General features: G+C 41.2%; 1 protein-coding gene across 1 annotated transcript in view; it reads left to right on the plus strand.

Annotated features, from left to right (window-relative positions):
• Positions 1-15731, plus strand: part of LOC126416629 (nucleoprotein TPR) — a 195626-nt gene that overhangs the window by 61387 nt on the left and 118508 nt on the right. The window contains exon 2 of the mRNA XM_050084391.1: positions 6951-7082. Coding sequence (XP_049940348.1) covers positions 6951-7082 — 132 coding nt within the window. The remainder of the gene's footprint in view (positions 1-6950; positions 7083-15731) is intronic.

The following is a 15731-nucleotide window of genomic DNA, read 5'->3' on the forward strand; positions in this document are numbered from 1 at the left end:
TGTTACGTCCAGATATTTAAACGACTTAACTTTGTCAAGCAGGGCACTAGTAGTACTGTATCCGAACATTACAGGTTTGATCTTCCTACTCATCTGCGTTAACTTACATTTACCCGCCTTCACGGTTAGCTGCCATTCGTCATACCAACTGGGAATTTTTGTCTAAGTCGTCTTCTATTTTCCTACAGTCACTCAACTTCGACACCCTACCGTGCACCATAGTATCATGATCAAACAACCGTAGATTGTCCGCCAAATCATTTATGTACATAGGGAACAACACCCGGTCCTATCACACTTACGTGGGGTGCTCCTGACGATACCCTTGTGTCTGATGAACACTCGTCGACGAAGGCAACGTGCTGGGTTCTATTTCTTAAGAAGTCTTCGAGCCATACATACATCTTTGAAACTATACCATATGCCCGTACCTACGTTAACAGTCTGCAATAGACACTGTGTCACTGTGTCAAATGCTTTCCAGAAATCTAGAAATATGAAATTGCCTGTTGGCCTTCATCCATACTTAGCAGTATATTGCGTGAGAAAAGGTCAAGCTGAGTATCGCACAAGCGATGCTTTCTAAAACCATGCTGATTCGTCGACATAAGCTTCTCAGTCTCAAGAAAGTTTAGTATATTCGAACTGAAAATATGTTGAAGAATTCAGCAGGAAAATGAAGATTGGTCTGTTAGTTTTGCGAGTCCGTTCTTTGCCCTTGTTACATACAGGAATCACTTGCACTTTTTTCCAGTCACTTGGGACTTTGTGATGGGCGAGTGATTTACGATAAATGCAAGCTAGGTAAGGGGTCAATGCCGTAGAGTACCTATCTGGGATTCCATCCGCACCTGGTGATTTATTTGCTTTCAAATCCTTCAGTTGCTTCTCTATACCTGGTTTGCTTATTACCGTGTCGTCCATACTGCATTCTGTCCGATGGTCAAATAATGGTACGTTTGTACGATTCTCCTGGGTGAACGATTTCTTTAAAGTGAAATTTAAAACTTCGACTTCGGTTTGCTATCTTCAATTGCCACACCAGGCTAGTCACAAGGGACTGAATGTAAGCCTTAGACGCGATTAGTGACTTTACGTAGGACGAGAATTTCCTCGGGTTCTCCCAGACCTTTTGCTAAGGTCTGACGGTGATAGTTGTCTACTTCGCGCGTAGATCTTTTCAGAGACGCATGAATCTCCACTAACCTTCGCTTGTCGTCATTTATGCGTTCCCTTTTGAACCGAGAGTGCAACAGCCTTTGCTTCCTCAGCATTCGCCAAATTTCGTTACTAAGCCATGGTGGGTCTATCCCACCATTAATCCACTTACTAAGCAGATAACTCTCCAGACACGATTTACAATCCGCTTAAACTTTGCCCATAGTTCCTCTCACCCATATTATTGGAACTAAGTGATGCCAACCCACTGTCTAAGTGATATGTTAATAACTAATTTTCTGTTCTATCTAGAAAAAATACTCTCTTGGCTTTCGTGACTGATTTATTAACTTTCGTAATCACAGTTGCTATAATGATATCATGATCGCTAATCCCCTTTTATATACTGACATTGTCGATAAGGTCTGGCGTATTTGTAGCTACGACGTCTGAGATATTTCTATTGCGTGTGGGCTGCCGAGCTAGCTGCTCAAGACAATTTTCAAGAAATATATTCAAAAGTGTTTTGCAGGACTGTCCGTTGACATCCATATCTGTTACTCGACAGATTAAAGTGCACTGGGTGTATACGAGATATTGACAGTAGAGTTTCTTTGAATGACTCTAAACAGTTGCAGCAGAATCGGGTGGCCAGTAAAAACATCCATAAATTAATTTGGTTTCATCTACATCTGCTATATGCGACCAGATGACTTCACTGCCGCACTCAACTTCGACTTCAGTAGAGACATTGAGTACGGCTCGTAGATCGTTCTGTTTAATCATTTCTTTTTGTTTCGATGTCATTCGCATCAGGAACCGTGTCGGTTAGGCGTGAAGATATCAAGAATTGCTGAAAGACTGTACGTATATCCATTCTTTAACACCCAAAATTAGGAAACCTTAAAGACTTTTAGGTTTTCGAACCAAAACTCCAGAACAATGAAACCATCGTGTCCTACGTTCAGCTCTCGTGTGTTGACTACTACCATACGCGGTAAGCCATTATAGTAATTTCCAAATCGTTTACGGACGTGTGGTGCTGATATTCTCATTAACAGCTATATGCGTTATTGGTGAATTAATTTTATAGCGTGATGCAATGGAGGTGAAAAAATGAAAGTAGCACTGAGAGATAACAACAGTACTTCCGCGTCGAATCTGGCCTTCAGACGAAACTGGTCTCAGTTTGGCAAACAACAGTTCCACCGCTTGCAACGCTACTTGGTAACGATCTCGAATGTTGCCCTGACACCCTTCGATGCATCTCCCGCCTCTCAACGACACGTCGGGGAAGTTATGGTAAAATGTCACTGACTGAACGCCTGAGGAATTTGCTGCCCGAGATACAGGTTGGACAGGGACGGCTGGTTTCCTGTCTCCGCCAACGCAACTGCGAATTTACTTCATTCCCCCCTGACAGCTCACGACAGTAAACGGTTCGACCAGAACGTTTTCCGGTCAATGTCACGCAGTGTGGGTGCTGCAGCTGTGTACAGGGGCTTTACCAACAACTAATTTTTCACAGTTGCAAATGAACTGGAATCATTTTTTAACCTCAATGACAGTTAAAAATTTTAAGCAACTGGGATTACTTATGAAAGAAGAGAACTGTTCAACTGAAGCAGACATAACTAATAGAATAAGCTCTAATTGGAATAACTGGGGTGTAACTTTAGGCGGTCTGTGCGATGCAAAAACGCCCATAAAAATCAAAGGCAGAATGTAGAAAATGGCTAGACCGACGCAACTGTATGTTACTGAAGTCTGGGCATCAAAACAGACACACGAACAGGAAATCGATGCAACGCAAATGCTACGATGAACTAGAGGAGTAACATTAAAAGAAAGTGCCCTATCAATTTTAAAGCCCTCTCGATAAATGGAAGACTCTCACAATCAACACGAAGACATATTGACATCCCATGAAAAAGTGCTTTTCCACAGCTAAAGAGATGAGAGGAAGAGGAAAATTTCAAACTACTGGGTTGACTAAAGTCCAAAGTGATATGAAGAAATAAAGCCCTAGTAAATATGATGCCTACCACCAGAACAGACGGCGCCGCTGAATTAGGATCGCCATCAGTATGCATCAATATGTTAAGAAGTAAAGGTAGTAATAGTTTACAGATTCTCTTAGCCCTACTTGAGACTACGTTGCTGGTGGTACAAAAACGAACTTTCATCACCTGAACAAGCAACATTTTAATGTGAAAAGAAGATAATGTATCATGTTATACACTAGAAAAATATAATGGGCGTTATTGACTGGCTAATTTAGCTACTACTTTTTATTTTAGGTCTACTTGATATTGTGCTCCACTGGTGTACAAAAGGGAACTTCGAGGAAAGCTGCAACAGTTACCGATTGGAACTATGGTGCAAAGCCTCTCTAAAATGTTTCAGGACTGTATTCTAATAATAAGCTACTGCATAATTCCAATATCTATAGCATGTTTATCCATTTGCGTCACGCTTTCTGATGCTTTAGCACAAAGAAACATAATAAAAATAATGTGTATTGTAGAGAAATTTAATATGGTGTATCATTAAAACTACATATTTTCGTAATATACAAGTGTGACTATGAAAAGCACCAAGTAAGATATGACAGCTTTCTAAACACTTAGATAAATTTGGCGAGTCCACGGTTTACTTCTGTCAAAGATAACCATGGCCAAGGTTCCGCACATAGGAAAGTTGAATCTCTGATCGCTAACTAAAATTTGATCTTTGCACCAAAATAAAACTGCACTAATAACGGTGGATATTATTTATGACAATACGTAAAGATTTCTTCTGTGGCAGCACAAAACGCATATGGCTCATTTACTGGCACCATTTATCAAGCTCACTGGTTAAGACACAGTTGGCGATGACTGAATGACTTGTGCTATCACACAGTATACTGAACAGTAATTTTAACGTGTGACATGAACACATGCATAAAATATGAAACGAGAGTTGCTAGTTTTAACTATTTTTCATACAGATATGGAACGAGGGTTCCTGTGCTTTCTGCTACCCACTTTCGACTACCTTTCAGTGTCGTGTTCCTGTCCACTTACAGCTACTTTTGAACGTCACCATCGAAAAGACCTGCGCAAGTAGATTATCGTAAGTAGGAGACTGTATTAGGATTTTTGGCAATAAAACAAGTAAGAAAAGAAGTATACTTTTGGCAGTATAAAAAGAAAACAAATACGCTCGTACAAAATATTTATTAATTGTTGCATACTCAAGCATAGAGAAAACAACTCCCTTTTTTTGGTTGATGAAGTTTTAATAACATCCAGCTTAATTTCAATTACATCCGAATCATCTAATTGTTTTTCCCACCAGTATTTCTGTAATGAAAAGAGGGAATGTTTCCTAATTCTAGTACGTGCCTGTAAATTACCTACTGCATCCCTTTAACGATTAGCTCCATTCCTTCTTGCAGCTCTTCCAGTTGAGAGCATTAGGGAAGCTGAATTCTGCCTTCTACTTCCTGCAGCTATTGCTCAAGTATTCCACGCATTCTTGGGTGTTTAAAAAGAAAACTTATGTTAAAGTGACACGTTCCACATCATTACGATATGGCGTGTTCATGATGTATGGAACAAGCACTAATATTATGTAATGTACATTGGCAACTCTTTTCCACAATCTTGCGGGATTTCCGTATATAATTTTAAGTTTACAATGTAGAAAATGAATTAGATCAAATGAAGTTATTCCATCTGTTATAAACTCTGCAAAAATATTTTCTGTTGCTAGATGCACAATTCCCAGTCTACCAAATCCAGATACAATGTAACCACCCTTTCGAAGCAGATTATTGTGGGAATCGAGGTTTACGGACAGAGTTATTACGTTGTTGTTGTTGTGGTCTTCAGTCCTGAGACTGGTTTGATGCAGCTCTCCATGCTACTCTATCCTGTGCAAGCTTATTTATCTCCCCGTACCTACTGCAACCAACATCCTTCTGAATCTGCTTAGTGTATTCATCTCTTGGTCCCCCTCTACGATTTTTACCCTCCACGCTGCCCTCCAATACTAAATTGGTGATCCCTTGATGCCTCAGAACATGTCCTACCAACCGATCCCTTCTTCTAGTCAAGTTGTGCCACAAACTCCTCTTCTCCCCAATCCTACTCAATACCTCCTCATTAGTTATTTGATCTACCCATCTAATCTTCAACATTCTTCTGTAGCACCACATTTCGAAAGCTTCTATTCTCTTCTTGTCCAAACTATTTATCGTCCACGTTTCACTTCCATACATGTCTACACTCCATACTAATACTTTCAGAAACGGCTTCCTGACACTTAAATCTATACTCGATGTTAACAAATTTCTCTTCTTCAGAAATGCTTTCCTTGGCATTGCCAGTCTACATTTTAAATCCTCTCTACTTCGACCATCATCAGTTATTTTTCTCCCCAAATAGCAAAACTTCTTTACTACTTTAAGTGTCTCATTTCCTAATCTAATTCCCGCAGCATCACCCGACTTAATTCGACTACATTCCATTATCCTCGTTTTGCTTTTGTTGATGTTCACTTTATATCCTCCTTTCAAGACACTGTCCATTCCATTCAACTGCTCTTCCAAGTCCTTTGCTGTCTGTGACAGAATTACAGTGTCATCGGCGAACCTCAAAGTTTTTATTGCTTCTCCATGGATTTTAATTCCCACTCCGAATTTTTCTTTTGTTTGCTTTACTGCTTGCTCAAGTTATTACGTATGCATTAATATGAAAACAGCCTCGAATCCATTATGTTATTCAAGTACTCCAATTTATGACCACTTTCCATTCCTGTTTACAGTAAATGCTGATATCTTGTATTCTCCAGTTTTATCTAGATTTTTTCCATAAATATAACTGGAGACGTTAAATCTCTCAAGGCGGGTTGTGAATAGGTCTTGGTCCTGCGGTAGGTGTTCACCTCTATGGAACTCAATGTCTACGTCGATCTGCGTTTCGATAAGAACATCAGGTGACGTATTCAATCACAACATGCAACTAGCACGAGTATGTCTTACGAATGCAAGACAAAACACTTGCAAAAATGCTTCGCTCCACAAACCGACTAGTTGGAAAGATATTGGACACTTGTAGAAGAGATGGGAGGATAATCTTGAATTCCTGTTTGAACTGAGCATACTGCACTCACCACCATAAAAATGTTATTGTTGTTGTTGATAATGATGAAGATGATGATGATGATGAAGATAATGCTAAAAAGCATGTCCTATTGCCACACTCAGAATCTGTGAAATATAACAAACTCGGCTTTATGCAACTTGACTGACAAACGACTGTGACAGAAACAATCAGATTCGTATTTTCCTTTCTTATTTTTAGTATTTGCTTGACGCCTTGGTTGCTTTAGTTCCCAATTAAATTTTGTGAGTGCTTGCTAGTTACAGACCAATACTTTTCACTGTGACAGTATGCATATACACGCTGGTATATGTGACCCTCTCCCTCCCAGTGTATCACTTTCTACAGCTACATCTGCATCACCGAGCGAGGTGGCGCAGTGGTAGCAAACTGGACTCGCATTCGGGAGGACGACGGTTCAATCCCGCGTCCGGCCATCCTGATTTAGGTTTTGCGTGATTTCCCTAAATCGCTCCAGGCAAATGGTGGGATGGTTCCTTTGAAAGGGCACGGCCGACTTCCTTCCCCATCCTTCCGTAATCCGATGAGACCGATGACCTCGCTGTTTGGTCTCTTCCCCCAAACAACCCAGCCCAACCCAACATCTACATCTAATTTACCTGTGCATGTGTCGTGTTTCAGCGACGCTGCTGGGCTTCGAGTGCCTGGTGCGGGAGCAGTGCTCACTGAAGGTGGCTAACAGCAGCTGCATACACGGCCTGTGCCGCTGTGAGCCCGGATTCCTGCAGTTCCGCCGACACACCTGTCTCAGCCGTGAGTACCAACCACGCCTCAGACCCAATCTTAACTACGAAGCGAGGTCGATTGACATTCGAGAAGACGGCGGTTCACATTCCTATCTGGCCATCCAGATTTAGGTGTTCTTAAATCGCTTACTGTAAACGCAGGGGTGATTGCTGTGGAAGGAACACAGCACAGTCCGAGCTTACGTATCCTCTCTAATGTTCTCGTCCACGACAGTTAACTGTGGGTAGTGTCTCGCGGTTTGGTATGGAATCTTTCCTTACTCGTTACAGCAGACACTGGCTGCCTCCAACCTCTCCCAGAAGTACTCTCGATAGGCTCCCACACGACTGTTCTTTTACTCGTACGGTTTATAGTAAAGTTGTTTTTGGATAGGTTCTGCATTCAGCAAACACAGTTTTTTCCTCTTTTCTACCGAGACATGTTTCGCTGGAGTTACATCATCGCTGTTTTTTTTTTTTACATGTTGTCTTTGTTTTTTGGCCTATTTTTACACTGCCGCAGTTATACAAGTTATATTGGTTAATATGGCCTTTTGCGGGTGTAATAAAAGTGTTATTAAGAACAAACGAGTTTTGTTTTATTTTACAGCATCTCCGGTGGTCACTGTAACAGTATTGCTTGTCTTACAATTTTGTTTCCAAGGACCGTGGTCAGTTCTCATGCTTTCACGCGCTACTATAAGCATCTACATCTACGTGATTAATCTGCTATTCACAATTAAGTGCCTGGCAGAGCGTTCAATGAACCACCTTCAAGCTTTCTCTCTACCGTTCCACTCTCGAACCTCGCGCGGGAAAAACGAGCACGTAAATTTTTCGGTGCGAGCCCTGATTTCTCTTATTTTATCGTGATGATCATTTCTCCCTATGTAGGGGGGTGCCAACAGAATGTTTTCGCAATCGTCGGAGAAAACTGGTGATTGAAATTTCATGAGAGGATCCCGTCGCAACGAAAAACGCCTTTGTCTTAATGATTGCCACTCCAATTCACGTATCATGTCTGTGGCACTATCTCCCCTACTTCCCGATAATACAAAAAGAGGCATCCTCCTCTGAACTTTTTCAATATCATCCGTCAGTCCCACCTGATACGGATCCCACACCGCACAGCAATACTCCAGAATAGCGCAACATGTTAAATTATTGTAGTTGCTTACATTTTTTCTGTTTCTTACGTCATTTTTCACGTTCTTGTACACTTGTGTGGTAGATTTTAGCACCAGAACATTCAATAACACTAAATGCATTCACGTTTTTTTGTTGTGAAAGTCCACTGCCATCTCGTCATTTTGTGTACTTTTTCATATTGATGGATGCGTTCGTCTTTTGTTTTGTTTTGGTGGTAGCAGGAGCGTCTGCTACTGCCTTGTGAAGCTTTAAAATAAAGTGAAACATGCTTGTTCTTAATAAGACTTTGAATACAATCGCAAAAGACGGTATTAACCTGTATAACTTATAGTAGTTTTTAAAAAATTTGATTTCTAATAAATAACAGGTTACAACTATCTTACGGCAGGTTAAATCAATGTGCAGCTCACTATTGATGGCATATCCTCCAAGTCACTGGGGATTTAGCTGCTTGGGAATCTCTACCTCGATCCAGTTTGCAGTGTTATGCAGCATCTTGCTAGATTTAAGTTGTACTGCAAGTATCTGTAGAACTTCATTTACGTAGAAAGACGACAGTTTTTTAAATGAACCTTCAGTATGCATAACTGCAATGAAAACATTACCAACCGCAGGATGTGCTCTGTTACTATTACAGCTTCCTCAGGTGTTGGCAGACGTCTCAGGTTGACTAGCCAAGCGACGTCTCTTTGAGGAACCACTGTGAATGTTTGAATTGATTGTAAACTTCATCAATGTCCCAAGAGCAGTTAGGGCAACAAGAGTCCATACAGGCAGAACCCTGCTTGCATAGGTAAACCTTACACAGCTGAGGTGCGTCAGGTATCCGGGAGACTTTCCGCTAACGACTTTTCCACCTCAACAGCCATGCATCTCATCGGCGGGCAGCAAACCTTTCGTACTATCCGGGCGGTTAAGCCAAGATCCCTGTGACACACGATTCGCCACCGTTGCGTAGCTGAGTGGTCCCTGCAGGATCCCCAGGGTTTATGGTATATGAGACTAGCGGCGATCACCACTCCTATGCTCAGGAATCTCTGCTCTCCAAACTTGTACCCAGTCAATGAAGGATGAGCTCCCTGAAGTGTTCGCCATTTAGGCCGACGTGGGGGAGGGGGAGAGAGTACTTACTCTAATAATTAAACTATGATCTTAGGCATTTATTCACTCAACTGGTATTAGCAAAATCAATCATCAGACTGGAGGAAAAGGTGTACCCCAATAAGAACAGGTTTCTTTTTCAGGACTGAAGAGGAAAATATTACATTCAATGCCCGTTCGACCCTGAATTCTACTGTAATTTTTGTTGTACGGCTTACATCTCCACGCATTCAATTTTTGTAACATCACCAAATCCATTACACCTGGGTAACGTTCAGACCCACTGCTATTCGCGTAATTAATTTACATCATTGTGCACCCATTTCGTATGCTGCTGGTTCCAGTACGGCTGTGAAGTTTATCACGTACAATGCACAATTTTCATAGGACAATTGCGTATCTTCACATGGGTGAAAACTGTCTTTACATAGTCATTTTATATTATCATATTTAAATTCACCATAATGGCAACAGTTTCTTCCGGTTAGCGGTCGAGTTTTTCTTTCCGGTTTCGTTCATATTTCTTGCACTAAAAAATGCGTGTAACCTACATTCAACAACCGGTACTAAAATTCAGTTCTAGCACAAAGGCACATATTTCAACACATGACTTATGTCATTTTAAGGTCTTTCGCGAGGAGGAAACGGCAAGTGCCATCAACCATAGTTCCTGAAACTTCGCTCAGCGGAATAGGAGTCAAAATAAGCGAACACGTGTCTTGGGTTATTCGTAACTAATCGATCGTTTCTGGAAAAAAGGCCGATCAATTTTCGAGGTATTTTCAGGTACTTTATCTGGCTTTTACCGCGCTGTTTCCTCAGACGGAATGGTGGATCAGTGGTTAGCGTCGCAGCATTATAAACTACTGGCCATTAAAATTGCTACACCAAGAAGAAATGCAGATAATAAACGGGTATTCACTGGACAGATATATTGTACTTCAACTGACTTGTGATTACATTTTCACGCAATACATCCTGAGAAATCAGAACCCAGAACAACAACGTCTGGCAGTAATAACGGCCTTGATACGCCTGGGCATGGAGTCGAACAGCACTTGGATGGCGTGTACAGGTATAGCTGCCCATGCAGCTTCAACACGATTCCACAGTTCATCAAGAGTAGTGACTGGGGTATTGTGACGAGCCAGTTGCTCGGCCACCATTGACCAGACGTTTTCAATGGGTGAGAGATCTGGAGAATGTGCTGGCCAGGGCAGCAGTCGAATATTTTCTGTATCCAGAAAGGCCCGTACAGGACCTGCAACATGCGGTCGTGCATTACTCTGCTGAAATGTAGGGTTTCGCAGGGATCGAATGAAGGGTAGAGCCAAGGGTCGTAACACATCTGAAACGTAACGTCCACTGTTCAAAGTGCCGTCAATGCGAACAAGAGGTGACCGAGACGAGTAACCAATGGCACCCCATACCATAACGCTGGCTGATACGCCAGTATGGCGATGACTAATACACGCTACCAATGTGTGTTCACCGCGATGTCGCCAAACACGGATTCGACCATCATGATGCTGTAAAAAGAACCTGGATTCATCCGAAAAAATGACGTTTTGCCATTCGTGCACCCAGGTTCGTCGTTGAGTACACCATCGCAGGCGCTCCTGTCTGTGATACAGCGTCATGGGTAACCGCAACCATGGTCTCCGAGCTGATAATCCATCCTGCTGCAAATGTCGTTGAACTGTTCGTGCAGATGGTTGTTGTCTTGCAAACGTCCCCGTCTGTTGACTCAGGTATCGAGATGTGACTGGACGATCCGTTACAGCCATGCGGATAAGATGCCTGTCGTCTCCACTGTTAGTGATGCGAGGCCGTTGGGATCCAGCACGGCATTCCGTATTATCCTCCCGAACCCACCGATTGCATAATCTGCTAACAGTCATTGGATATCGACCAACACGAGCAGCAATGTCGCGAAACGATAAGCCGAAATCGCGATAGGCTACAATCCGACCTTTATAAAAGTCGGAAACGTGATGGTACGCATTTCTCCTCCTTACACGAGGCATCACAACAACGTTTCACCAGGCAACGTCTGTCAACTGCTGTTTGTGTATGAGAAATCGGTTGGAAACTTTCCTCATGTCAACACGTTGTAGGTATCGCCACCGGCGCCAACCTTGTGTGAATGCTCTGAAAACCTAATCATTTGCATATCACAGCATCTTCTTCCTGTCGGTTAAATTTTGCGTCTGTAGCACGACATCTTCGTGGTGTAGCAATTTTAATGGCCAGAAGTGTAATTTTACGCATCTTGTTCGAAACCAGATAATTACTTTTAGTTTTGTTTTTCTTTTATATACCCATTTCTGTAGAAGTTAATACACAAATATTTTTCAGTGTATAATGATATTGCTTTCGCTTTAATCGTCTACTAATTGTTTGTCAGGTGAGTGAGTTTTTTAAAAATCAGAAAATTATTTGAAATTATTTTCGGTAAAATTTCTGTAGTGTGTTTGATTCATAATCAACTGCAATAGCTTTTTTTCGGAAAAGAGAACCGTTATTCATTATTCACGCGAAAGTATTGCCAAGGTGCGAAATCTTCGGTAATGTTAACGATGTTTTATCCTGAGTGAGGTTCATATGAAGAAATGCAGTGTGGCAAACCTGCCTTTGCGCGATGCTTGTGGGGTTCGCAACATCTGTGTTTCGAATGTGTCAGCAGTCGCTGTCATGGATGGTGATGCACGAAATTTTCCTGGAGAATAAACAAATGAATAAAATATGATAATGAATATATTAATTGATACGAGAAATAAATATCAAAATACAATAATTTAAAAAGATTGTAACCATTCATCATACAATACACCCTTATGTGTTGTGAAATACAGTTGTAATTTTACAATTGATATAACGACATTTCATGCCCTAATTTGATAAGAAATATTCTTGTAGTTAACTTGTGCGGACATGGGTAGATAAATGAAAACAATGAAAATGAAATAAAATAAAATAAATAAAAACAGTAATTGGGTTTCGAACACGGGGCGCATAATTAAGAAGCCGCCTTTGCGTTTGAAGATATCGCACGGCGAAAGACACGTGGAGAACCTCAAAATACCTCGAAAATTTTGAGCATATTTTTTCAGAAACAGTCGAGTATCTACAAATAAACCGAGATATACGTGTTCGCTTATTTTGACTCCTCTTCCACTGAGTAAAGTTCCTGGAAAATCGGGTAATGGCAGTTGCCGTGTTCTTCTTGCTAGTATATGTGATATATCATATTTCTCCTTCTAAGCAAAACACCTGGAAATGAACCCATATTGCGGAACTAGTTGCGTTTAATAATTACAGAATCTTAAAGGTCAACTCGGTAGTGCATACGTGCTTATTAAGCTGTTTGCACGTTAGGCACAGTACGAATGTCTGACCGCCCGTTCGATCGTTCGAATAGCTTGCACATTATATTTGCCCGGAGGGTTCAGTTGGTAGACGCATAGTCCTTGGTGCGAGTTCCGGTTGGGAATATAATTTCGGTCTCCCATCAACCATCATTTCATAACGCAACTAATCGGAGTAAAGCTTTAATAAAATCGAAGGATGTTTTCTGATGTTAATACCAAGAGCATAATACTGAGTTATTTAATCAAAAGAAAGAAAACGTTCGTTTCTGCCGTTATTCTTCGTCACTCTCTCCATTCATCTGTTCTTTTGCCTTCCTGCATCGATTCGGTTTTTCGGTTTATAAGATAATTAAACTATAGGATCTGTGTGTCGTCCATCACCTCTATGTGTTAACAGCAGATGTACCAATATTAATCATTTTAATGCATTTTTTTTTGGTCCTAGTTCAAGTTTTGTCACATTGTTTCGTTTCCTGTCTGATCTCTCTAGTAGCGTCGGATTGTTCTCATTCTTGCACTTTGCGGTTTGTTGAAAGTTCTTCGATAGGTACTCGGCTTTCCCTGCAGTGAGGAAATGATGGAACAGCCGTTAGTTATTAAAGGTTCAGTGACGGATCTCGTCTGGCATCATGTGTCAGTGAGTAGTTGTTCACATGATGTGTATTTCTGTAGCTACCTAACTTTATCCCTTCATCATTATCTCCGCCTGTTCTACGACTTTTTGAAAGAATTATATTCGTTTCAAAAGCAGGTTGTATACAGCCATTTCAGGTCGTACCACTTATCTGCCCAAGAATGTTATCACTAGTGTCACTTTCAGAGATCTCACCATTACAATGTCTGCGTGGATGCTTCACGTAGCCAAGTGCACGATGTAAATAATCTTCAGTTTTGGGCACTATTGAAGCACTGTCTTTAGCAGGTAAAATGTTTGAAGTGCATCCACTCCTACAGAATTCTCCATGAATTATGCATCTTTATCTACAATGCATCAGTGTTGCTTTACGTGTTTTATAACGCCATCTGCCTGCCTTCCAGTAGGTCAGCGTATCGATCCTTTCTTTCTTGTGTCACGGAATCCGGCAATGAAGTTCTCATGGACTTGTTAGCGAGTTGTTCAACCTGCCTCTATTTCACTTTCATTAGGCTCTTATTTATATCTTTGACCCCAGTTAGTTCATTGTGACATTTATTTGTACTTCTATCTCTGCTACTAATATCCAACATCCACTTCTCCTTTACTCACTGAAAAAATCTCATAATTTAAAGGCTTTCACGTTAGAAGACATAGTTTCACTGCCGTAAGGCATAACTGGCAACACACACTCACAGCATTCTTTCTTTTTGAAAGAAATTGAAGCTAAATTTTAAAAACCCTAACAATTTTTCCAAATGCACTCCAGGCCATTGTCACTATTCAGTCGATTTCTTTTCCTATCAATCCTGCCGGTGTCCTCAATTGCCCTCAGTAAAAAAACTAGTATACCAGTTCCATGAGTTAATTATTAATGTGCACAATTTTCTTCCCTAATTGTTGATAGTAGCCGAGGTCGTACAGCTCAGATGTGTGATGGTGCTCGACCATGGACGTCCGTAAGGGAGGACAAGAGAGGCGCTTGCCCCCTCCTGGAAGCTATGGTAGACTTGTTATTAACTTCAAAATCCCCGCGTATTTGTAGAAATGATTGTCTCTGATTCTACTTAACCGTGTGCAAGAGATAACACAATGGTTGTAGTAAATACTGCATTATTTGTTTATCAGGTTGTTCACGAGAAATGATGTTTTCTTGTCGTGGACACGGTTTCGGCGTTGTTTTAGATTCTAGGTGGTTGTGACTCTTTACGGACCATTGCCGAAATAGAGTACCCGATCTTATCTCTGTTGCTTCCTTGCAGAGCCCTTAACGAGCTACAGAAAGGGACAATTCCAACACCTAGCACGGTATAAACATGCCTGCATTATGCCTCCCTGTCATTCATCCCCAGTTCGTCCAAGAAAAGTCCCTTCACCTGCCACATCTTAAGCTGAACAGTAAGTTTGTATTTGACCCGTGAAGATTTACTGAGACTTCATTGTTTAACAGGATAAAGTGACTGTAGTAGCACATGAAAAACATGTCCATGCTATACTGTAAGTGTAGTCACTTATACTTCACCTACAGGCACAAATATAAGCAAAAATTACAAATTACTGTGCTTGACGAGAAGAAAAACGGTGAAATATGAAGGTAAAAAAGGTGTTTGGAGCTTACTAAAACGTATGGTTCTTAAATCACATGGAGTGTAGCCCTGCGGGACATCCAGTCACAAACCTACGAGTTCTGTAGCCAGTTGCCACGTCTAAACAATAACAAGCCAATCCAGGAGGGCGAAGATCTTTTGGTTGAGTCCTAGACTGTTAAGAGTTGCAGTTAATTTTAAACCAACGGCAACACAGCTAAAATACTTATACATAGCTTACAGAGCTTTCAAGCAGTAAAACCCAGATGTTAAAATGGGTAACACTGATGAACATATAGCGGAATGAAAGCTCGTAGTGGATTAAAGAGTTTTATCTATTTTAACATCTGGATTTTATTACTTGAAACTTCTGCCAGCTATGCTAAAAGTTGATTCTACTAGCCAGTTTTATGGTTTTTTCGAAGGTTTTGCTACATCCATATTTATACTAATACACTACTGGCCATTAAAATTGCTACACCAAGAAGAAATGCAGATGATAAACGGCAATTCATTGGACAAATAATTATACTAGAACTTACGTGTGATTACATATTCACGCAATTTGGGTGCATAGATCCTGAGAAATCAGTAACCAGAACAACCACCTCTGGCCGTAATAACGCTCTTGATACGCCTGTGCATTGAGTCGAACAGAGCTTGGATGGAGTGTACAGGTACGGCTGCCCATTCAGCTTCAACACGATACCACAGTTCATCGAGAGTAGTGACTGGCGTATTGTGACGAGCCAGTTGCTCCGACACCATTGACCAGACGTTTTCAATTGGTGAGAGATCTGGAGAACGTGCTGGCCAGGGCAGTAGTCGAACATTTT

This window comes from Schistocerca serialis, chromosome 1 (genome assembly GCF_023864345.2).
Source record: "Schistocerca serialis cubense isolate TAMUIC-IGC-003099 chromosome 1, iqSchSeri2.2, whole genome shotgun sequence".
Classification (NCBI taxonomy): domain Eukaryota; kingdom Metazoa; phylum Arthropoda; class Insecta; order Orthoptera; family Acrididae; genus Schistocerca; species Schistocerca serialis.